The sequence below is a fragment of the Nuphar pumila genome, chromosome 11 (assembly GCF_984573655.1).
Source record: "Nuphar pumila chromosome 11, dmNupPumi1.hap1.1, whole genome shotgun sequence".
Taxonomy (NCBI): Eukaryota; Viridiplantae; Streptophyta; class Magnoliopsida; order Nymphaeales; family Nymphaeaceae; genus Nuphar; species Nuphar pumila.
In genome coordinates, this window is record NC_143259.1 from 111,179,692 (window position 1) to 111,205,398 (window position 25,707).

A 25,707-nucleotide genomic window follows, 5' to 3' on the forward strand; every position below is an offset into this window, starting at 1 on the left:
AGCCACGTCCCCTTGGCTACTCGCTGAGTGAGTCCCATAAATCCGACGTTGAGAACCACGCGACCGTCGGCCGACTCAAGAGAGAGCCATGCCCTTCAGCTACTCACTGTGTGAGTCCGGCTCCGAGCTTACGCCAGTAGGACCGTGAGGGAATAAGGAAGAGAAAAGGGCAACTCGAAGGTGAAACAACTCCAAAATTCCTTCCTTTCCTTTTTCCACAAGGAAGGCTTATAGCCTTTACAAGAAACCGGCCCCCATGGTTGGGGCGCCCAAAACAAAAAAGAAGAGCCCCCAACGGCTCTCTGAATCAAAACAGGTCCCCTGCACAGTGTGCAGTGGTCAGTACCCAGGTGCTCAGCAACGGGCGCCTGCCTTGCCACAAAAGGCCCCTGCGGCGCACCTGCCGCAGGGGCTGCTGAAAGCTACCCCCTGCCAAAACCGGCTATGGCCTCCTGCCACGCCCTGCCTCCTGCACTATTGCCTGCACACGCCACCCCTATGTTGCACACAACTTGGGTCTGTGCGCACAGCTTGGGCCTTTGCGCACAGCTTGGGCCTGTGCGCCCAGTTGGTGCGGTCCTCCTAGTGGGATCGTATCAAGTCCCACCATGCTTCCGACTTGCTTGCCCTCAAGCCAAGAACCCCGGGTAGTCCTTCCAAAGTTCACTCTCCCACTTCCAACTAGCAGTCTTTGTACCTCCGATGTCCATTTCTACCAGGTGCTTTTTTACTAATTGCCCTCCTCCATGTCTTAACCTCTTAGTCTTCAAGATCTTTGTGGGAAGGGGGGCGTCATCATTTTGCGGAATTTCAATTGTTGCTGGCGGCATCCTATAGAATGGTTTGAGCCTTGAAACGTGGAACACGGGGTGTAACTTAACCTCTTGGGGTAAATCAAGAAGATAGGCCACCTTGCCAACCTTTTTTTCAATCCGAAACGGCCCATAGTATCTTGGGAGTAGTTTGGTGTAGGGTTGTCCGAAGAGAGACTTTTGCCCTCGCTAAGCTCGCTTAAGCCACACCCAATCGCCTTCTTCGAAGTTTCGATCTAACCGCCCTTTGTCATAGATTCGCTTCATTCGCTGTTGTGCTTGAGCGATGTTGGCTTTGAGGATGACTCTCACTTCATCACGGTTCTGCAACTCTCGATCTACGTCCAATGAATTAGCACTCCCATGTTCATAGGAGATGATGGAAGGCGGGGGGTACCCATACAAGGCTTCAAATGGGGTGAGGCCGATGGATGATTGAAAGCTCGTATTGTACACATATTCTCCCCAAATGAGATAGGCAGCCCACTGAGTGGGTCGATCACTGGTAAAACACCGTAAGTAGGATGCGAGAATCCGGTTTACCACTTCCGTTTGCCCATCCGTTTGGGGATGGTTGGAAGTGCTGAATCAGAGTCGAGTTCCACTTCGTTGAAAGTATTCCTCCCATAATTGATTTAAAAAGAGTGAGTCTCGATCGCTCACAATGCTTTTGGGCAGACCATGCAATTTCACTACATTCTCTAAAAATGCATCCAACACTTTGTGAGTAGTATAATCTTTTGGGAGGGCCACGAAGTGGGCATATTTGGTGAACCTATCCACTATGACAAAAATGGATTCTTTCTTTCCAGAACGCAGTAGGTTTTCAATGAAGTCCATTGAACTATCTTGCCACGCCCCCTCCGGAATAGGTAGGGGTTGAAGCAACTTTGGGGGCTTGATCCTCTCATATTTGTTAGCTTGACACGTATGGCACTCTCTCACATAGGTTTTCACATCTTTTTTCATCCCCTTCCAAAAAAATAGTTTTTTGAGCTTTTGGTATGTCTTAGTAACACCCCCATGGCCCGCTTGAAGAGTGTTGTGGCACTCTTTAATGAGATCTTTGGTGAGTTCATCGCCACTTGGGAGGTAGATCCTTCCCTTGTGGTAAAGAACACCCCCTTTCTCTTGGAAGTGGGGGTGAGCTTGGGGGTCCTTGCGGATCTCTTGAATTTTTTGTTGCGTTTCACTATCTTTCTCTTGAGACTCACATATTTTGCTTCTTACATCATACGTAAAAGTTGTGAGTGTGTGCAATGCATGTGAGTCTTCAAATTTCCTTGAAAGGGCATCGACCGCCTTGTTTTCAAGCCCCTTTTTGTACTCGATATCAAAGTCATACCCCAAGACCTTGGTTATCCATTTTTGTTGGTTCGGGGTGGTGATTCTTTGCCCCAATAGAAATTTCAAGCTTCGATGGTCCGTACGTACAAGAAATTTCCTTCCAAGGAGGTAGGGCCTCCATTTATCGATGGCCAGCACGATGGCCAACATTTCCTTGTCGTAAGTAGAGAGGGCCTTGCTGCGATTGGGCATGGATTTGCTCATGAACGCTATGGGATGGCCCTCTTGGATTAGGACTGCCCCCACTCCTGAATTGCAAGCATCAGTTTCCACTACAAATTGTTTGGAAAAATCGGGAACTGCTAGTACCGGGGCTTGTGTCATGGCTACCTTTAGCTTCTCAAAAGCCTCTGTGCTTCTGCTCACCCATTGGAAACTATCCTTTTTGAGGAGGCTGGTGAGTGGTTGGACTAGGTGCCCATAGCCTCTCACAAATCGCCTATAATAGCCGGTGAGGCTCAGGAAGCCACGGAGTCCCCTGAATGGTATGGGGTAGGGACCAATCTATCATGGCTTGAATCTTATCCGGGTCGGCTTGAATCCCGTGGCCGGTCACAATGTGGCCTAAGTAGCTAACTTTGTGCTGGCCAAAAAGACATTTAGACATTTTTGCATGCAAACAGTGGCTTCTCAATGTGTCCAACACCTCCCTTACATGTCTCAAGTGTTCTCCCCATGACTTACTATAGACAAGTATGTCATCAAAGAACACAAGCACATATCTCCATAGTGAGCCCCGGAAAATATCATTCATGATGCCTTGGAAGGTAGCGGGGGCGTTGGTTAGCCCAAACGACATGACCAAAAATTTGTAGTGCCCTTCATGGGTGCGAAAAGCCGTCTTCTTCGCTCATGCGCACTTGATGATAGCCAGACCTTAAGTCCAACTTCGTGAAGTACCTAGTGCCATGGAGCTCGTCGAGTAGCTCCTCAATAATGGGGATCGGGAATTTATCTTTTATGGTGGTGTCATTCAAGGCTCGATAGTCCACACAGAATCGCCATCCCCAATCCTTCTTTTTCACTAATAGAACTGGAGATGAATAGGGGCTTGTCCTAGGTCGGATGATCCTTTGATCGACCATTTCTTGCACAAGTCTCTCTATTTCCCCTTTTTGGGAATGGGCATACCGGTAAGGTCTCACTAATACGGGTCCACTCCCAACCTTTAGAGGAATACGGTGATCTTGGGACCTAGTGGGGGGCAGACCGCATGGTTCCTTAAACACATCTGCGAATTCTTCCAGCACTTGAGCTAACTCTGGAGAGACCGCTTGGGGGGCCTTCTCTTGGCTAGGGTCCACAGATTGGGCCGTGAGGAGGTATGCCGTATGGCTACCCCGCAATAGCTTAAGTGCTGCGGTGGATTGGATAGCGGTGGCTGTGGGGGCCTTGACCCCCGCAAGCCTGACCTCCCTTCCTTCATTTTGAAACTTCATTTCCATGGAGGAAAAATCCCACACAACCTGCCCTAAGCCCTTCAGCCATTGCATCCCAAGGACAACATCGGCTCCTTTCATGGGAATTACGTAAAGATCTACCTCAAATCCACTCTCTTGAAGCCGTAGGGGAACATCATCGCATACTTCTCTACATTTGAGATGAGAGCCGTCCCCTACCATAACATCGAACGTGAGGTGTTCTTTGAATTTGCATCCCAAGGCTAGCGCACGGCTCTCACAAATGAAGTTGTGAGTGCTTCCGGTGTCTATCAAGACATCCAAGTCATGCGTGCCAACCTTTTCTCGTATCCTCATGCTTTGGGGACTTGGTGCCCCCGAGAGCACATGGTAGGAGATTCCATGCGTGGAATCCTCCTCGTTTTCATTTGCCTCTCCCTCTTCCGAGTCAGCGGAGCTACTCGCTTCGTCCCCGCTATCATCTCTTACTTGGTACGCGTGGAATTTTTTGCATTGGTGGTCTTTGGACCATTTTTCATTACAGTTAAAACAAAGCCCTTTCTTATCTTTGTCTTCCCTTTGGGCGCGCGTAATGAATTCTACTTTTGGCATGGAGGGTGAGGTGCCCTTTGCAAATCACGGGTTCAGTTTGCTTGGCTTCCCCTTTGCATGCACGTTGGCTAGGTGGTGCGACTTTTTAGCAGCCCATAATCTTTTCTGTTTTTCATCGTGCAATCGGGCAACCTTGTAAGCCTCCTCGGGGGATCTTACATTGGCTGCCAAAACTTCGATTCGCAGCTCCTCACATAACCCCTCCGTATATGAGCCCAACAAGGTCTCTTGATCTACATGCGGGAGCAACGTGCAAAGCTCCTCAAACTCTTTTTGGTAGCCTTCGAGGCTGCCTTTTTGTCTTAAGTTTTTTAGGTCTACATGGTAGTTGACTAGGGTGGTAAGTCCGAAGCGTTCCATTACCCCAGTCACAAATTGATCTCACGTAGGCTTGCCTCAGATCGTAACGACCCATTGGTACCATCTAAGGGCACTGCCATCGAGGCGGACCACGACCTCATCTACCTTGGCATCATGTGGTATGCCGTGGCAGGTGAAGAAATGAATTGTTTTGTACAGCCACTCACGCACATTTTCTCCGAAAAATGGGGGTATCTCGAATCTCACCTTGCGGCTAAGCCTTGGTTCATAGCCGTAAAAGTTCCCTGCAGCGGCGTGCCTTAGTGGTTCACCAAGAAAAGAGCCTGCTGCTTTGCCTATACTGAATTGATCGGCTGCCCCTGGGACTGCTGCGCCTGGGCCTGTTGCAGCAAAACCCGATGCGCCCAGGCCTGCCGCACCAAAACCTGATGCACCCAGGCCTGTCGTGCCTAGGACTGCTGCGCCATTGGGGTGCTGCGGGTTGGTGTCAAGGCCACCCGTGCCCTGTCCGACACGCATGGAGGCACCCATCACATCCGTGCGCTCTGTCAGGGTCGCAATAGCACGTTGAAGAAGCCTGAGATGCTCCCCCATTTCCTGACGGTCTCTTGCCATGTCGATCTGGGTTTGCTCGGCCACTGCTCGAGCTTGCATGCTATGGCGATAGGAATCGTCTTGACGCTCACGATCGTGGGAAGACTCGGGGATGTCCATCTGCGGTTCGCTCTGATACCAGGTTGATAGCTCCTGTTGTTTGGGGTCCTGAAAATTTTTGCCCTCCGGTGGTTCGGAGGGGAAGGCAGCTGCTACGCTGGCGTGAACCAGTTTGAATCCGAACTGACACAACTGCTGGAGGGGGCGTGCTTCAGAACGCCGACCCCTAGGCACTGGGGGAAATCCCCTGCGCGCAATGGTTGCTCGCGGAGAGGCACACCGCGGTCGCGGGACGTGCGCGGGTTCGGCTCGGCTCGGCGATGGCGCGCGGACGAGAGGAGGTTTCTCGACAGCAGAGTTTGCCACGCGCGCTGCGTGTGGTGCGCGATGCTGGGGAGGTTCTCCGCCTGGAACCCGTTAGGTGCGCGGAAGGCGCGTGCGGTGAAGGCGGGGCTGGTGCGCGTCACCAAGACCGAGAGCGAGCGGTCGTGCAAAGGGTTGCGCGTGGTGACGGGGAAGGTCGTGCGCCGAGAGGGCATCCTGGTGGTGCGCGATGGGGGAAAACTCCTTGACAAGGGCGCGCGAGGGGAGCTGCGGACGGGAGGCAAGGCGCAGTGTGGGCCTGTGAGCAAGGAGGGTCCTCTGCGCGGCGTACTACTCTGAACGCGCGAGGGCCTTGCGGATGGAGGGGAAGGAGTGCCGCACTGCGGAGGCTGGCGCGCCACTGGCGAAGGTGGAAGGGAGTTGCTGAGACAAGCAGGCGTCCCACGCCTTGACCAGCTATTGCCACCGCTGAGGAAGGCAGATCCGGGGTTGCGTTCCACGCTACCTCGGCCAGCCAGGGGGAAGAGCCACATCCCCTTGGCTACTCGCTGGGCGAGTCCCAGAAATCCGACGTCGAGAACCACGCGACCGTCGGCCGGCTGAAGGGAGAGCCACGCCCTTCAGCTACTCACTGTGTGAGTACAGCTCCGAGCTTACGCCTGTAGGAGCGTGAGAGAATAAGGAAGAGAAGAGGGCAACTCGAAGGTGCAACAACTCCAAAATTCCTTCCTTTCCTTTTTCCACAGGGAAGGCTTCCTTTACAAAAAACCGGCCCCCATGGCTGGGGCGCCCAAAACAAAAAAGAAGAGCCCCCAACGGCTCTCTGAATCAAAACAGGTCCCCTGCACAGTGTGCAGGGATCAGTACCCAGTTGCTCAGCAACGGGCGCCTGCCTTGCCACAAAAGGCCCCTGCGGCGCACCTGCCGCAGGGGTTGCTCAAAGCTACCCCTTGCCAAAAGCGGCTCTGGCCTCCTGCCACGCCCTGTCTCCTGCACTGTTGCCTGCACACGCCACCCCTATGTTGCACACAACTTGGGGTTGTGCACAGCTTGGGCCTGTGCGCCCAGTTGGTGCGGTCCTCCTAGTGGGATCGTATCACTAGTCACCCTAGGGCCCCTTAGGAACGTACCCATCTAGTTGTCTGGGGTATCAAAATACATAGCATAACAAACCCCTGGGCAGTCTTAGTTGTTTCTACGTTTCTCTTGTGCGTACCTTCAAGACAGTTAATATCGAAACAAGATTATCATTCTCATTTTGCTCATTCCGAACTGCACATCACAAAAGAAACAACGTACATGTTAGTTTTGTCCTGAATTTTGATATTTGTGCACCTACTAGATTTTTATAAGTCTGACCCGTTTCATGGGTACAGGTGATGATTAGGTCAGTATGGCAGGCGATGGCATGATAACGCGATGATATCAAGATCCCATTATTTCCCTGACGTTTCGTTTTTTAGCACATTTTTTTTTTATAATTTTGCATAAGGATTTCCTTTGGAAAATTCCTCTTTTGTATAAACTTTAAATGATCCAAAACCTTATTTTGGATCCATGTGGTTTCAATGATTATACAGAGATACAAATTTAGTGTGTAAAGAAAAGTTCGTTTGTAATGCGCCTAAGGTCCGTTGACTTGTTATTTCAAACATCATTTTTCACTGAACTGCCATTTTAAACTCTGAAAATGGAATGATTACAAAGCTTTCAAATTTTTTCTAAAAAGTTATAAGTCTAGGATTTTGGGGCGTTATATGAGGCTAGAGTGAAAACCATTCTATAGTGGGCCGTCGAGGATGTTGATTGCGAAGCGTGGCGGGTTGTTAGGATCCTACTAGTTTAAAGACTTAATTTTACACACCTTAATCGCCCTAGGGCCTTTTGGTGTATTAGTTAAACACCTACTAGAGCAACAAGTGTGTACTATCTCATAATTTTTCATGATTTTTAAAAGTCTAAAATGTAATTTTTAAATTATATACTTATATTTAAATTTGATAAAATCATGAGAAAATAAATAGATAGAGGCTGTAACACCCCAAAATTTTGAACTTTATAAACCTTTTGAAATAGTCGAAAAATTCTTTTTCTTTATAGAGTTTATTTCTAAAATCAGCGAAAACGATTTCTTTAAAAGAAAAAGGGCAAGTTTGACAACTTTGGGTACGTTAGCGAGAGAACAAAGATTTACCATGGACGATCTGCAATTATACTTAGGAAACCATTTCTTCTATTAAAAGAAAGTGTCAAGTTTGTACAAAATTCGGATTCCTCTAGGGAAGCCGTAAAAAAAATCTAAAATGTCTAGGAGAAGAACTATGAGCAGAAACAGTGGATCCTGAGGCCATCTCGCAGTCGCGTCATCACTTGTTATGTACCTATTCATCACATGTACCCATGAAATGAGTTAGTTTCGCAAAAAACTAGTAGGTGAGCATATGAACAAAAAAAACTGACAAAGGCATAAATAATTAATGCAACAAGTAGTAACTAAGCAGTTAAATAACTAAGACTAACATAGACATTGTACATATCAAGTGAAGAACCAACAAGAATATGCATGAATGATCATAATTAGGTAGTAAGCTGAAAACTACTGGACAACTAGCAAGTTTTGTGCTAAAATTAACACAACACAATTTATCAAGAAGTGTGAACAGGTTAATTTAAGTTTCGATATTAGCTGGCCTGCGATACTGCATACGCGAATCGTAGAAACAACTGAGACTAGTTTAGGCATCTGTTATTCCATGTATTTTGAATAACCCGAATAGCAAGTTGAGTCTGCTCCAAAGGGGACGACTTTCGGCGACTGAAGAAGCTAGATCTTTGCCCGTGGGTGGTTGTTAACAACCTGTCCATTGGACTGTGTGTACCGATCCGTCTTCTCCCTTGATAGACTACAAGAAGCGAATGAGTGCGTCAGGGATAAATTAACTGACGACCCATTCTATATGCGCTGGTCATTTGACCAAATGAGCATCTTGCCTGTGAAGGCGATCCTATTTTATGCATTTTCAGCACTGTGCACAAAGCACTAATCGAGGTCTTACGACCTTCTCCTCCAATCGTCGTAGTACTAACATGCTTTGCATGTCCAAGAGTACGCTACGAGGAAAGTGATATAGGTCCTCAATAGGAGCCTCAACAATGTGTTTCGCAAAGATATAACGCTTTAAGATTTATTTTAACATTCTAAATCTTTTAAAACGATCAACAACTCGCCTATATATGGCATGCGATTTTCTTGAATCTTGCATCCGATAATGCAGTGTCTGCATGCTACGCAAATCTTGACACTTGTCTCGGTAAACAGGTTTTGCAAAAGAATCCTCGTCCATCAACTTGATCTTTCCTCAGATCAAGGGTTTTCTAAAACATATCGGGTATACGAACTAGTAGAAAAGATACTCCTCCCGAATACGCTGAGTCGGGGAGGCTTAGATGCAATAGTGCATAACTTCAAAATGGGGCTCAAATTTTACCAGTAGAACTGTGCAATCGAAGAACTGGGAACCTCACAAGAGACCCAATTAACTTCGAGGTTGCGTCGTTTAAGCCTCAAATCCACCACGGTTGTGAGAGTGAGAGTGGTGGAGGTCGAAGCACATTCCATGAGGTTATAACCACAGAATTCTATGTGAAGAATGCAACAGGGAAAAACATGTGTGATGGCAAGGCGAAAACGAAAGACAGTATTGCGAAAAGCAAAAGCCTGAACGCGAAGCGCGATGGCAAAGAAAAATGACATAAATAGGAAATGCGAAAGCAAAGGATAAAGATCGCGAAACCGCGTCCTTCAGCAAAAGACAGAAAGCAGTAAATGCGAAAGCAAAAGCCTGGGCGCAAAGCGCGACGACAAACAGGAAACAAGAAATGCGAAAGCAAAGGATAAGGATCGCGAAACCGCGTCTTTAAGCAAAAGACAGAAAACAGTAAATGCGAAAGCAAAAGCCTGGGCGCAAAGCGCGACGACAAACATGAAACGGGAAATGCGAAAGCAAAGGACAAGGATCGCGAAACCGCGTCCTTGAATTAAATGCGTACTTATATACGTATATATATATAAATATATAATTAAGTCCTTTCAATCTTTAATTATTTAAGTTTGATTCAATTATTTAAGTCCTTGTGCAACTTCCCCTACCTCGGGGTATCACGAGAAAGAAGATGTCTCGAGCGTAACTAATCATTGGTTCGGGTCGTGGGGCGCGAACGGGCTCCGTTGCGCAACTGCTGGGTGACAAAGGGCAGAACAAGAGAGAGAGAGAGAGAGATGAGGGGAAAGAAGAAGGCAAGGGAGGAGACGTACCTGGGGGAGGAGGTCGCTGGATAGTGGTCGTTGACGCCAGCGTCGGCAGACAAGCAAGAAGAAGAGGGAGATGGGAGACAGAGAGAAAGGGGGGGGGGGGTTGCCGGAGGGAGGATGCTTCCCCCTTCTCCCCTTACATATTTTTAAAGATGAAGGGGGGGGGGGGGCTTCGATAGGCTCCGGGTGGCCCAACGTTAGCCCATGACAGGCTTGGATCCGGGTCGGATCCGAACCTGACCCGGGTTTGGAATTTTAATTTTTTTTCTTTTTAACTGGGTTTTACAGAGGTGACGTTAGTTGGGTCTGGGCACGACCCAGAGCCCACTGACAAGCGCTAATTATTTTAAAAATAATTTGAGAAATTTATTATTTTTAACCTTTAAATTTGAGCGAAATTCAACTTAAATTCATGCAAAATTTGGAAGCAAAATTGAGTTAAGACTACCGTTAGATCTGCCTCGGAACATAGATTTCGTAGGAGATCTGTTTTTTCAAAATCGGATTATCATTGGCCCAAAAAATGCATTTAAAAAAAATGCTTGACCTCTATTTTTGAGCTTTTTATAGGTTGGATTGGACTAGATCCACTCTATTTGATCCATGTTAATATGGATATGGACCCGGTTTATGATCCATATTGACTAGGATCCGGTCTAGGTTGAGATCCAATTGGATTTGGATATGGATTTTGAACATGGATTCAATTTGGATCTATAATCCATCGATGGCAATTTTAAAGCTAACATGAATTTAAAGTTTTAAAATAAACTAACTTTTAATTTAGAATAAGGATGTCCCATAAGGAATTTCTAGAAGGGGGTGTCCCCCTTGGAATATTCCTTAAGAATATAAAATATTAAAAAAAATAAAATTTATAAAAAATCTAGAGGAGATAAGGAGTAGAGTTCTACATTTAGTAGAACTCTACCCATTTAGAGAGTGCATCTAGAATATATTGTTTATGATTGTTGATTTATCTTGTTCATGCATCTGAATATATATATATATATATATATATATATATATATATATATATATATATAAAAAATATATATATACTTCAGAGAATATATATATATATATACTTCAGATTTGTTGATTTCCTTATTCATGCATCTGAATATATATATATATATATATCTACTTTAGATTTGTTGATTTTCTTGTTCAATCGAGGTTGGAACTGCTTACCTGTTTAACTGCATATCTGCTTTAAACTGCTTAGCATGGTGAATTAAATGTACTTAATTCACTTTTCTGTAGTCTCTCTTGTGCACCTACTAGTTTTTCGCAAAACTAACTCATTCTATAGGTACAGGTGATGATTAGATACATCACGGGCGATAGCGCGATTGCAAGATGACTTCAAGATTCCATTTTTCTGATCTTAGCTCGCGTCCTGGACGTTTTTGGGTTTTGTCACGGATTTTCCTTTGGATATCCGAATTTTGTACTATTTGGGAACTTCTTGAAATGAAAGTGGTTTTTTCAAGTGTTTTTAAGTAACATAAATTGTGAGTTTTTGTTCTTTTCGCTAACGTGCCCAAAGTTGTCAGTTTGCCTTTCTGAATTTAACAAAAGAATAGTCTTTCGCTGATTTTATAAACAAACTCTGAAAGAAAAGAGATTTTTTCTAGTCTCTTGCCTGTTTTCTGAAAGGTTCGCATGTTTGAAATTTTGGGGCGTTACAGGTGCGGTCAACCCGACATTGGGTGCGTTTAACGAATTAATGGTCATTTTGGTCCAATTTTTTGGACTTAAAAAATTTTTTTTGCCAAATTTTTTTTTTAATATATGTCACAGGGATTCTCCAACTGTGTGCCACACCCGCACCCGCACCCGATGCGGTGAATTTGACCCTGGGTGCAGTCAATGCACCCATGGTCATTTATGTCCAACTTTTGGACTTTCTATATATATATAAATTTTTTTTTTATATTTTTGCCACACCCCCGCACCTGGGTTTTTGGAAGTGCCGCATCCCCGCACCCGCACTCACACTCATGTGACATAGCTTTGTTTTAATGAACTTTGCATATCCATTTGTTGGAAAGTGCTATGAGTAAATGACTCAACATTTGCCTTGGGTGTTGAAAACTTGACTAAAAGTGGCTTCTCTGAGCAGTTTGACATAGTATTTTTGCAACTACCAATTATCGGTTTCTTGAGAAAACCTTTTTACTAATTCCTAGTTGTTGATCCAAGTATTCTGTAACTAATCTGAACGAATATGTGCCATTCAATACAAATAAATTGGAACTTATTGATTTTGTGCATGTTGACAAGAAAAACTGTTGTATGTAACTGACTCCTAGCCTTTGTGCATTCTCAGAGTGGGAATTGCTTACTATGACGCAAGCATCCACCAACTCTACGTGTTGGAGGTTTGGGAGGATGGCTCAGATGATTTTCCACTAATTAATCTTGGTACTTTCTTGCTGATTATAACATAACTGTTTGCATTTAATTGTACACATAGCGGTTTCTTCCCATCTATTTAACTTGTTCTTGAAATGAAAATTTATCCATTTACAGCCTTTTTGTCTTTTATGAGCTTCCATTCCTTGCATATATGTTTTTATGGTTCTAAATTTCATTAGGGATGTGTATGCCTTGCTATTGCACATACAATGTCCTGGGTTGAATAAATTTATCTTGTCTGTGTCCTTTATAGATGTAGTAAAGTGTCTTTGTTTTTTCACAGAAAAAAAAGGTAATGAGCTACCGATGGCAGACTTCAAGTTTGTTTAAGGAAAAAAGGTTGTAAACCTGTCAATGTTTACTAATGCTGTCTAGGTTATAAATGCACTATAATGACTCTATTTGTGTGTATGTATGAATCATAGTCACCTGTTTCATTAAAGGTAATTTCTGGGCGAGGGTATTTCTCGGAGAGATTTTCAAAAGTTGATAAATCTCAGGAGTTTAAAAAATTTAAAAAAATATAAATAACAACAAAAAAGCTAAGAAAAGAATAAGTTTTGCATTATTTTTCTTTCAAAAATATAAAGAAACATGTTTTAAAGGTTTTAAAATATAAAAAAACAAAGAAATAGGAAATGCAAACTTAAAATAAAAAAAATTCAAAAGAGATCGTGATAATATTGCAATATTATCACGATATTTTGTTTCTGGCGATATTTACAAAATATCGCTATATATTCCCGATATTATCAGCTACCTTGAAATAGCCGCTAATATCACGTTATTTTCAAAATATCGGCGATATCAGTGACAGTGGTATGGATATGTATGGAGTGAGATAGACCTTCTAATCATTCTGAATCTAGAAGATGTCATGAGTGGCAGCTGGAACTGAATGCCCTGTTTTCAGGCAATGCCATATCCAGGAAATGGATTGAAATCAAGTGCTCAATGCTTTCTTTGCAGAGGGCATATGTCCAGCAAGTTGTCAAGCTATAACTGTTGGAAAACAAGGCATTTGGGCTTTGCCTTAGACTGTCAGAACCAGCAACAACATTTCTACCTTGTCAAAAGATTAACAAAGGTGTGGAGAAAGGCCACGAAAACCTAGTGTATGTAACTTTGTAACCAATGTGTTGACTTGGAAAAACAAGGCTTATTTGTAGCCTTGTCTACGACTCTATTTGTCTTTTCCTGAAATTCCTTTCATATTATTCCATTTCCATTCTCAGATCACTGTTATCCTTTCAAGTTGCAACAATAATGCATCATATCCATATAGGTGCATGAATATGTATGTATATGCACAGAGACCCACATAGACACACTCACACAGTCTGTTCCTCTTGAATGTATCTGATTAATTTGCTTCATGATTGACACAATTGCAGTGAAATATCAAGCAAATCCATCAGTGATTTACACCAGCACTAAAACAGAAGAATCATTTCTATCTGCTCTAAGAAAGAGTGGTCAGTGCAAAGCCTTGTTGACTGTTGGATATATGTGTTTCAGTTTTATTTATGGTTTTGTTACTTTTGTATCACTCAAGTACAGATCAGAGTCATGACATTGAGGTAAAGCTTGTGAAAAGCTCATTATTCAGTTATGAACAAGCTTGGCACAGGTATCAATAGCTTGGATGTGATTTTGTTGCTATTTGATTCTTCTTATGTGTTTCTTGTGGACTATGGTACCGGGACATGCCATTTCGGTCGGCGTACCCATGTCCACATGCATTAACATGAGGGCGGGTACTAGACATGCCATTGTTAAAATGTAAAATGTATCATATATAATCATAAGGATCTCGGTTGGACAAAATTCATACGTAATTTAATTGATAAACTTTTGCTTGACAAATTACGTACCGAAACACATAAAAAGCCTTAACCTACGACTATCAGGGTGTTTATTTGCTATTCTCTATGTGTTCCGTCATAGTGGAATAGAAACGGCCAAACACTACTTGTGGTTACTGCTCGAGTTGTTCTTGCTACTGCTGGCCTTCACTTGTGGTTCGTTTCTTCAAATCTGCTTCCTTCTTGTGGCAAACACGAGCAACATGCCCCATCTTTCTGCAATATAGACAGCCTCCAGTGTCTCGGGGGCATGGCTGTTTACGATGATCATAATCGCATCTCAGGCATCTCCGGTTTGACAGTCGTTGTGGCTCGTTTTCTCCACCTTGTTTCTGTTTTTTAAATGGGGGCCTCTTCATTCTATCATCAGCAGGTCGACGCTTGTTATCCTTACTATCTCCAACAAACTTTTGTAAAGTGACATTCTTCAGCAGAATGACCCACCTTTCCATATAAGATACAATCATCGGGGTCTCGGAGGCATATTTGACTCAGGAGAGCTTGAGGGTTATCACATTGTCCTAGGTTGGTGCTTTTGCAAACCAACCCATCCTGTAACGCCCCGAAATTTCTTAACTTGACAAGTAAAGTTTTATGAGGAAATTCCCAAAAAGCATGAACTCTGTTGTTCTGAAAACCCTTCAAAAAAATATCTTTCTATTTTGGAAATCAAGTTTTTTGCAAATCCCAGGCACGTTAGCTCGACAATCCAAACATGACCACGACGATAAATAGCAGACAACTGAAAAGAGTACTATATTCTTAATAAAAAGTCACTTTACAAGGAAAATCAACAGGAGGCCCAACCCCCAGATTAAAACAAAAACCCAAAACTCAAAACCCTGCAACGACAACTAGAAGTTTGGAAGGAAAAGTATAGCCTCAAGCCACGTCGCATGCACCATTGACTGTCTGTCGCCGCTACTCTTCACCTGCCCATAAAATGGATCAGTCTCACGAAAAACTAGTAGGAGTGCAAAAAGAACAAAAACAACTAGCAGGTAAAGCAGTTAAGCATACCACAACAGTAACAATGAGAAAATATATACTGGACAGGAAACTCACTAGAATGCTAACACGTAATACCACAACATGCAAAAACAATAGTTGAAAGGCGAGCATGCTTAATTTAGTTATCACATGTTAACCGGCCATGTAGGTACGTACATGACACACGAGCCGAAACAGTCGAGACCAATCCGAGGGTTTATTATGCCATGTATCTTAAGATACCTCAGTTGACTGACTGAATCCTATCCTAAGGGGACGACCGGTGGTCGAGAGAGCAAGCCCCCAAAAGCCCAGTAGGGATGCATCCAACTTCTGTAGAAGTGTTAGGCTATCTAGTGCAGACTCTTTCCTCTAATCTTCGATGACCGGGGAAGCCGAACCCCTCCCCTGCGAGCCCGACCCAGAGCGAGCGAGGGGGAGGGTAGCGGCACCCTCCCCTCTGTCGCAACCAGCGGGACGAAGACAGTGACAAAAGACAGAGAGAAGAGTTTACCTGAGAGGTGGGCAGAAGGAGGAGGGTGTCGCCGGCGTTGGGTCTCCTCCGACGAACTAAAGAAGATGAGGGAGGAGGATGGGTGCCCAGCGAATCAAAACGGGAGAGAGGGGGAGCAGCGGGAAGGGTGAAGGCATGTGAGGGGGTTGGTGTTGTCGACGGTGGCTTCGGCGAGCTGCAGGCCGGTGGTCGCAGGCTGAATGGGAAAGGACAGATGGGTGAGGGGGCTTGCTGCCTGCCTCTCCCCCTTCGTGGCCTCATAAAGGCCCTAAGCAATGGGGTGGTGCCCCTTCCTCGATGCCCTCTTGGATCCGGGTCGGGTCCCGATCCGACCTGGGTCCAACTATATATATATATATATATATATAGTGGATTTTACAAGCTGGACCGAAACAGGCTGAGCTCAGCCTTAGTCGGGCCCAACTCGGTTTGACCTAACCCGAGACAGCAGCAACAAAAGCTGCTGTTGTTCGAGCATAACCAAGGGGACAGGGTGATGGCTCGACAGTGCCGAGCTGTGCCCGGTCCCCAACTGGGACAGGACCGAGCTTGATCGGTCCACCCACAAGGGAAAAAGGGCCAGCAGCCAGCCGAAAGAGCAGGGAAAAGGGGACAAAGGGCTTGACTATTACGCCGAGCTGGGTCTGGCCCCCAAACGAGACAGGACCGAGCCTAGGATCGGTCCTTCAACTGAGGGAACCGAGATGGGCTCGGTAGAAAGGTCCAGGCAGCAGGGCGACCCCCTCCTGCCGGTGAAATCTAAACAGGCAGGTCCTGCTGGAAGAATAAAAACCGGCAGGAGGGCGGCGCCCTCCTGCCGAAGAAATTTAAACAGGCAGGAGGGCGCCGGCCTCCCGTTGGTGAAATTGAGAGAGAGAGAGAGAGAGCTTATCGGTGATCGGATGGGAGCATAGAGAGAGAGTGAAACGGGAGGGTGTCGGGCATGGAGATTCCGGCGAGGGAGGGAGAGACAAGAGACAGGGGTAAAGTCAGGTTTGTTAAAAAAGGAAAACCCCCCTATGGGGGGTTTAAATAGACCATGGGGGGGGGGGGATCCGGTCGACATCCCACCCGGATCCGGTCAGATCCAACTTGGATCCAATCTTTTTTTTTTTAAAGAACCATGTAGGATTTTACATAAAGTAACTAGAGTTCCTCTTCCTCTTTCTTTTCACGAATGAAATGACATGCTAAATTAATATGCTTGGAACATTCATGAAGTATGGATTATTGGTGATGTGTATGACTGATTTGTTATCACAATCGAGGGCACCTCAACCCAATTTACTTAGAATTGTCTCAAGCCACAAGCTCCAAGAGCCATCACTTTGTATATATATTTTGATTGAACATTTAATTTTAGACAGATTTTTCTTCTTGCTTTTCTATAAAACATGATTTCTACCAACAAAGGTATACAATGCTGGTATAAATCTCCTATTGTCCAATGGTTCGACCCAGTCATCATCCATGTAAATCTTTCTATTGCAACTATTGTGATTAAGTACAAGATACCTTTTCTTGGATTCTTCTTTAAGCATCTTGACACCCTCTACACAGTTTGCATGTGATGATGAGTTGGAGCATGTATATATTGACTTAGCATGCTTACATAATATGCATTCTTATAATGGTGAGGAGAATAAGTTTTCCAGAAAGACTTGAGTACCTTCCTATGTCTTCAAATTGTTCTCCATCACCTAGACAGTTTGTGATATTGTTCAATTGTTGTATCTATGGGTTTATGTCCTAGCATTCAGGTCTCGTTCAGCAAATCAGTCACATACTATTGTTGAGAGAAGAAGATATAAATGATCTTAGCACCTCTATTCCAAGGAAATACCTTAAGATCCTAAGTCTTTTATATCAAAGACTTGATTCAAATAAGCATTCAATCTTGAGGATCTCCTCTTTGTTGTCTCTTGTCACTATATATCATCAACATAAGCAATAAGAATGATAATATGAGTATCTCATTCTATAGGATATGATCATTTATGCTGATAAAAAAAGAATATGATCATTCATGTTTTTTTTTAACCTAAAATCTATTATGGTTTTACTAAATTTTTCAAAATATGCTAGCAACAATATTTGAAACCATAGAGAGCTTTTCACCATCATCTGTTTTATCATGTAAGAAATGGTGAGCTAGAGATATATACAGCTTTTCCTGAAGGTCTCTATGCAAGAAAGATTTTTCATATAAAGTTGGTGTAGTGGTCAAGATTTGTGATCAGCTAGAGCAAGAAAGCCGGAATAGAATCTAACTTGTCCATTGGTGCAAATGTTTCTTGATAATCAAAGCCATCTGTTTGTATAACCTTTCACCATCAGTCTTACTATGTGCCTTTCAAAAGATCCGTTGGGCATAAGCTTGAGGGTGAATACCCATTTTCTTACTATACAATGTTCTTGAGAGGTAGAGATACAAGGTATAGAGGAAGACAAAGACTACAAGTTCATAGTTGTCCAATATATATTGACTGATTAACTTTTGTCTATACTTCTAAAACTTAACCATATTAGGTGTAATTAGTTATTCTTTGTGAAATGCCTTGTGGTTGTAATAAGAAAAGGAGAGGGATCAACCTTAATACCCTAATCCTAATTCTTTCTCTCTGCTCTTCATCTTCCTCACTTTTTCTCCCTTTCTCCTCTTCCACTCTCAAATTCACATTGATTACAGTGATAACACAAAGGTGTGAAGGGCAAATTTGCTGCTGAATACAAGGTCCCGTGGTTTTTGTGTTTTAAGAGTCTCCATCTCACTAGTCAACATATCTTTCTGTTATGAAACTTTGTTGGCCTCTTCCATACATTAAGGATTTGAGATTGGGTTGCAGTTGATAATAAAGACTCCATAGGATTTATAACTGGATAGGATGTACAATGCCTTTTTCCTTTTCAAATTGCAATGGGAAGATCAAAGTCATCCATTTGGTGGGATAAATTTTGAATTTCTTCCTCAAGTATATCTCCTGGACCTCTTGAATTGGGTATTTTGGCTCGTGTGGATAATGAAGACAAGGATATGGTTGTTTCACCCCTAGAATATGTTCTGATGATCTCAGTCTTGTCTATAGTTTTTGAGATTTTTGCTCAGTATATTGGATCCTCATTATTGCCTTTCTTTTTACAGTACATATGAATGTCATGGTATTATGTATAAACCAATGGATCCTTAGATTTTTATATTTATTGCATCTGTATTTGTCAGATTGTCATTATTGCATTTCTGCTTAGAGTACATATGAATGTCATGGTAGACATTTTGGTTTATTATGTATAAATCAGTGGAACCTTAACATCCGTTTTGCTGTTTCAGATTGCTATATCTTAGGTTGTCTGGAATGGATGAAGGACTCAGCATAAAGGAGAGGGCTTGCTTTGTAAGTTTAAGAACCTATGCTCACATATGTAATGAAACAAAAGAGAATACAAAGAGTGACTCTAAGGGCTACAAGTGCAATGAGAACAAAGAAAAATACAATAGAAGGCCACTAAGGGCATGCAAGAATCAAAACAATGTGCAGAAGCACTAGTACCAAAGGACAATACACAAGCCACTAATGGCAAATACACAAGTTAAAAAAAACAAACTAAAGCCACCAATGGAAAAGTGCAACTGGAGTGTTGTGCGATCGTAGAATGCCATTGCGGTTGAAGGGAAAGTTTTATAGGATGACTATTAGGCCCACTTTACTATATGATACGAAATGTTGGGCTGCCAAGAGACATCATATTCAAAAAATGAGTGTAGTTGATATGCGTATGCTGAGATGGATGTGTGGAAATACAATAAAAGATAAGATTCGGAATGAAGAGATACATAAGAAGGTAGGTGTTGCACCCATTGAAAATAAGATAAGAGAGAATCGTTTACGGTGGTTTGAACATATTCGGCGAAGGCCTAATGATGCGCCAGTTAGAAGGATGGAGAAATAGGAAAATATATTAGTTAAAAGAGGTCAGGGTAGGCCTAGGAAGACATGGATGGAGGTGATAGGAAAGGATATGAATGCTTTGAACCTCACCAAGGACATGGCATTGGATAGAAATGATTGGAGAATGATTCATGTGGAAGACCCAGAATGATTTTCTTTTTTGGTTCATATCGCCGACCCTAATTGTTTTTGGATGAAGGCGTAGTTGTTGTTGTTGTATAATAAAATGCTTAAGAACAACACTATATAAAATAGGGACAAGATGTCCCTTTATATACAACACAAGACGACCAAGGGAGCCCCAATAGAGTCGTTGGGAGCTCCCAATATCTCTATGGCCTTTTGACCATAAATCCCTTAACCTATAATAATAAAATGACAAAAAAAACAATAGAAAAACAGAAAAAGTCAAATCTGCCCCTAATGGACTCCTATTACAAATATACAAAATGACCAAAATGCCCTCAAGGGCATAACCTATTACAACTCAATAAACATGATTTTCATATATATATATATACATATAACATATCTATATATCTTAACAATGTATGCACTGCTTTGTCATGATACAAAAAACTTATCATATCCACCAAATATTTACAAATTAAGAATCGTTTTCTGTGAATTGCCATTCTATGATGTTCAAAGCGATCATTGTGATTCTACTTTAGAAGAAATTTTGTTTCCTATTTGTTCAATAGTGTATTAGCATACTCCAACAGTCATATGGTTTACGTACCTACTCTTTTGTTTTTGAATCTATTTGATATCTATTGATGAAGTAGCAATTTTGGTTCGGCCATTTTCTATGAACTACTGAATAGTTTAGTTGTCAAAAGCACTAGTCGGAGTGTAACAACCCCAACTTATACCTGTTAAAAAGTGGCAATTTTTTTTTAACATTTGCGAAAACATCCTTAGAGACCCGAGGCCTTTACAGTCATAACCAATCCACAACCACAAGGGATCTTACACTACCATCATCTAAATCAAACCAACTTTATTAATCAAAAGCATAGAGTCTGAGAATAAGATATAAAAGAATATAAATGAATTAAAAAGTGGAGCCACGTTGTCCCTAAGTAAAGCTGTCAAGAAGTTGTGTAGCCCTCGTAGTAACAAGTCTCCTCACTGGATCTCAGAGGCTGTGAAAAACATATAAATAAGGGTGTCAGAATCATAGATTCTGTGTACGACTCCTTCTAATGAATCAAATAAGTAAAAAGAACATAAATAAGATTCATGCAACGTTTTAGAGAGCTACAATTACAATAAAATTATTATTTAATTAATCATTCATACAATAAGGAACACTTATTAAGTAAGAAGGAACAATTATTAAACATTAGGGATCACTATTAAGTAATAAAGAATATTTATCATGCATTAGAGAGCAAATATCATGAAATCATTAATTTGGCACAAGGAAACAAGTAAATATGCATGATCTAATGCATAACAGAAATATGCATGATTTCAGTGCACATGCATAAATAAATTATTATCTTTTATCAGAGTTTTCTTTTATATGCATGTCCATATTAAATGCACACAAATTTTAGTTCCTCTTTTTATTATTGTTGCCCGCGGATACTGTAACGCCCCAAAATTCAAACTTGCGAACCTTTTCAGAAAAATAGGCAAGCGACTAGAAATATATCTTTCCTTCAGTGTTTCTTTATGAAATCAGCGGAAGATTTTTCTTTTTTTAAATCAGAAGGCAAGCTGACAACTTTGGGCACGTTAGCTAAAAGAACCAAAACTCACAAAATTCGGGTATCCTAAGGAAAATCCGATACAAACCCAAAACATCCAGGACGTGAGCTAAAAGCAGAAATAAGAAGTCTTGAAGCCATCTTGCAATCGCGCCATCGCCTGTTGTGTACCTAATTATCACCTGTACCCATAGAATGGGTTAGTTTCGCGAAAAACTACTAGGTGCACAAGAGAGACTACAGGAAACTGAATTAAGTACATTTAATTCAGTATGTTACGCAGTTTAAAACATATATACAGTTAAACAGGTAAGCAATGCAAGTAGGTGAATAGTGCAAACAGTAAGCAGTGCAACTGACAAACGCAGCATACGATTCAATTGATCGTAGGCTGTGAACCACCACGCAACTAGCTTGTTCTCGTTCCTAGAATAAGGTCTCTGCATTGAATCAGAGGACATCGTTTGTCGCTCTCACGACTTCTAACAAACGCTTTGTCCTAAGCAACCTTAATCTATTCTCATCTCTCAAAGCTTTACGCGGCCAACTGTCACCGGTTATGACTCACTAAGGCATCATACTTTCTCAGAAAAGCCCACCCTTCCATAGAAGGTCCAAAACATGATCACTATCTCAAATCGCTAACGATCTGATTCTCACATCTGAGTCGTGCATGTAATCACGCTAAAACAGAAAGTCGAAACTATGTATTCATAGTTGGCTATCACAAACAATCTCAGATCATTACAGCTCACCATAACTTTTTATGGTAAGCAAAAATACAAGATCCACATCTCGGTCCGGGAGATATACGACCTGACAAGGAATTACCGCCCTTGAGGGTAATACCTGGTCTTGGACCATACACTTCCTCACAGGAGTTCACCGTCTTTGCGGTTACCCATTCGTGGACAATGTACATCCTCACAAAGATTCTACTGCTCTAGCCGGATTACCTGATCTGAGAAATGTACAATCTCACAAGGAATTATCGCTCTAGATGGTATACCTGGTCTTGATCATACACGCCCTCGCAGATAATCCTTTGGAGATCAGGTCCTCGACAGACACCCCACTCAGTGATATATGCATCAATAATTGACTGCTCTGAACCATTGACCGCCTCGGGGTCAGTAGCCACAATATGGGCACAAGCATGTATATCAGCAATATGCATCGTATCACTTCACATAGAAGCATATAATCATATGCATCGTATTATTGCCACAAGGAATATTGCAATCCTCAAATAGGACCTCAAAGCATGCATAAACGACACATGAGAACACACAGATATGGCGATCCAGTTGATTCTATAGGCGAAGAGTAACTAACTCTATCTGGCAGCCAAACAAAACAACTGAATAAGACAAACACTCGTAACAATGCTCGTAAAACATACAATTACCATAATATGTCTCAGTCCATCAGCAAGTAATTAAATTAATTGTAAGGCATAAACCATTGCATCGCAAGCCATTCATAAGCTATACATGATAAGCAATCATACGACAACAATTATATCACAATATGTAAGCAGCTTATAAAACAAGCGGCCACATCAATCCTAGTTGCCACCAGTTCGTAGATTACGAGCTGTATGCAATCACATCAATCATAAGAGATGCAAGCTAACAAGTGCTACGCTACAATAAGCACCAAATAGTTCGACCAAGGAGTAAAGCAAGTCACATGCTAATATGTAGCAACTGGTATAATGCTATTATTATATGCATTTAACTATTATAAGAAGCTCCTTATTACTCCGCAAAGAACTGCATAAGCAGTTTAACCAACTAGAGTAACCCCTCGACAAGCGGGTACAACTCTATGAGTAGCATACTGAACTACCGAGCAAGCAAGCAACCGACCAGTGTGAATAGACTTTATGTTTCGATATTACTGGCTTGCGGGTACGCGCAGGCAAAACGTAGAAACAACTGAGACTAGTTCGGGCATCTGTTATTCTATCTATTTTCAATAACCTTAATAGCTAGTTGAATTCACTCTAAAGGGGACGACTTTAGCCGAGAGAGGATTCCCCAGAGGCTGAAAAGCAGTACCACGGATGCATCCAACTTCTGCAGAAGTGTTGAGCTAACTAATGTAGCCCCTTTTCCCTTAACTCCAATGACTGGGGAAGCTGGATCATTGCCCGTGGGGTGGTTGTTAACAACCTGTCCATTGGAGTTTTGTACTGCTCTGTCCTCTCCTTTGACAGAATAACCAGAAGCGAATGTGTGCGTTAGGGGTTGTTTAACTAACGACTCATCCTATGCTGTGGTCTTTAAACCACTCGAGCATCTTGCCTGTGAAGGCGAATGTGAGGCCATTTATGTGATTACAGCATTGTGCCTTTAGCACTATTCGAGGTCACACGACCGTTTCATCCGATCATCGCAGTACTACACGTATCGTGCACAACTACAAATACTCTAAGATGAAGGGGTATAGCTCCTCAATAGAAGCCTCAACAGGAGTGTTTCACAAAGATGTAAAGTTTATCAACTTTACTTTATCTTTTGAAACAACAGTACCTTGTGCCAACATTATGCATGTGATTATCTCGAACCTTATATGCTATCGGGGTATCTACATGTTTCACATGACTTGATACCGGCCTCGATAGACGGGATACGAGTTTCTCAACATAACACCCGCTAAGAAGTTCACTCAAGCCCCCAATTCGGGATCACCCGAGATATGTCGAAAAGGCGAACAAAACCAGCCAATCACATCCTTCCAAATGCTTTGATTTTGGGCAGTCTTTGATGCTTTTGCGCAGCTCCCTAAATCTCAAGTCTACTATGCAGGAACTGCGTACTCGAAGAGCCAGGATCCTTGCGAGGTATCCCTCTCTTTAGACGAAGGTGTATCGCCAGCTCCCGACTGAACTCTTGTCGCAAGAGGGAGTGATAGATATCTCTTGTATCCTTCACGAGGATGCCTCAAACGCGTATGCAATGAGCGAAAATCTGAGCGTCATCTACAATAGTAAGGCAGTAACAACACATATGCAAAAGTAAGAGCCTGGCGCAAAGCGCGACGGCAAAGTAAAGACTATAAGCAGGAGTGCAATGCAGAACCTTTGCGCAATACTCGAAGGCAAGGTAAAGACTGTTAGCAAGTAAAGGACAAGGATCGTGGAACCGCGTCTTTGAGTTAAATGCGTATTCGTATAAATATATATATTTCTATATATATTTTTATTTATTGGTCCTTTTTAGTTAATTAAACTCAATTCAATTGTCCAAGTTTTTCGTGCAATCTTCTCCTACCTTGGAGAGTTGCAAGCTTGCCGGCGTCTGTGAGTGTAAGCGATGGACGGCTCAGGTTGCGGAGCACGAGCGGGATCCGTCGTACGAGCTGCAAAAGTGACAGTCTTAGCACTCTAACACCAAAAATAGAAGGTCAGGGACACAGTCGTCGTCCTGACGTGGAGGAAGTAAGGGCAGGGGCATCATACCATCGACGAACCTGCTTTACGAGCAAGAAACAAGGCCAGGGGTTGCGAGCCCCTGCTGACCTGCTATCAACGAGAAACAGGGAGGCAGAGATCCCGAAGAAGACAACGAGGAAGGCTTCACCCTACCTGCCGAAAGAGCAAAGAGGCGAGGCCCTTCCCCGCAAACCACTAAGGGGGAGGCAAGGGCTTCGTCCCTGCCTGTCGAATTTGCAAAGAGGGCTCAGGGGCTCGGTCCTCTACCTTCTTTGCAAAAAGGGCAGCGACGGCAACTTTGTTTCGTCCTGCAAAAAGAAACAAAGACAAAGGACGAGCCCCTGTTTGCCAAACAGAAACAGAACACAGGGAGGGCTCGACCCTTCCCTACCCAGTAAGCATAGGCGGCGGGAAGAAACCCTGTCCTCCCACCGTGCCCACCGGTCAAAGAAAAGACACAGGTAGGGGGCTCTGCTCCGCCCAGCTTGACGTGAAAGAACAACGATAGGGGGCTCTGCTCCCCTGTTGATCGAACCAAAGAGGGAGACAGGGGGGAAGTCCCCCTGCCGACAAGCAGCGACGACAGGGGGCTCTGCCCCTTGTCGGTTGGCTAAACACGGAGAAGGTGAGGGTGCAGGGAGGGATCGACCCCCTCCCTTGCCAATATAGAGAGCAGGGAGGGGCTCGGCCCCTCCCCTGCTAAGAGTGGGCACAGGGAGGGGGTTCGACCCCTCCCGTGACCCCACGAGGAGTAAGGAGTAGGGAGGGGGGCTCGACCCCTCCCCTCCTAATAGTGGCACAGGGAGGGGGGCTCGGCCCCTCCCTTACCAAACACGACGCAGGCAGGGGCTCAACCCCTCCCTCGCTGAAAAGAGTCACAGGGAGGCGGCTCAAACCCCTCCCTGCGCAACAGAAAGATGAGGGAGAAAGAGAGGGGATCTTGGAAGAGACGAGAGAGCAAAGAGGGGAAAGGGGCGTACTTGGGAGTCGCCGGTGATGACAACACGGTGTTCAGGGAAGACCGGACG

At 43.5% G+C, this 25,707-nt stretch overlaps 1 protein-coding gene across 1 annotated transcript in view; it reads left to right on the top strand.

Moving 5' to 3' along the window:
• Positions 1–5,533: 5,533 nt before the first annotated feature.
• The window catches only part of MSH5 (MUTS-homolog 5), a 226,713-nt gene continuing 206,539 nt past the window's right edge, over positions 5,534–25,707 (top strand). Inside the window, exons 1-6 of the mRNA XM_089980394.1 lie at positions 5,534–5,783; positions 5,927–6,105; positions 12,101–12,212; positions 13,601–13,681; positions 13,767–13,836; positions 18,904–18,967. Coding sequence (XP_089836520.1) covers positions 5,534–5,783; positions 5,927–6,105; positions 12,101–12,212; positions 13,601–13,681; positions 13,767–13,836; positions 18,904–18,967 — 756 coding nt within the window. The remainder of the gene's footprint in view (positions 5,784–5,926; positions 6,106–12,100; positions 12,213–13,600; positions 13,682–13,766; positions 13,837–18,903; positions 18,968–25,707) is intronic.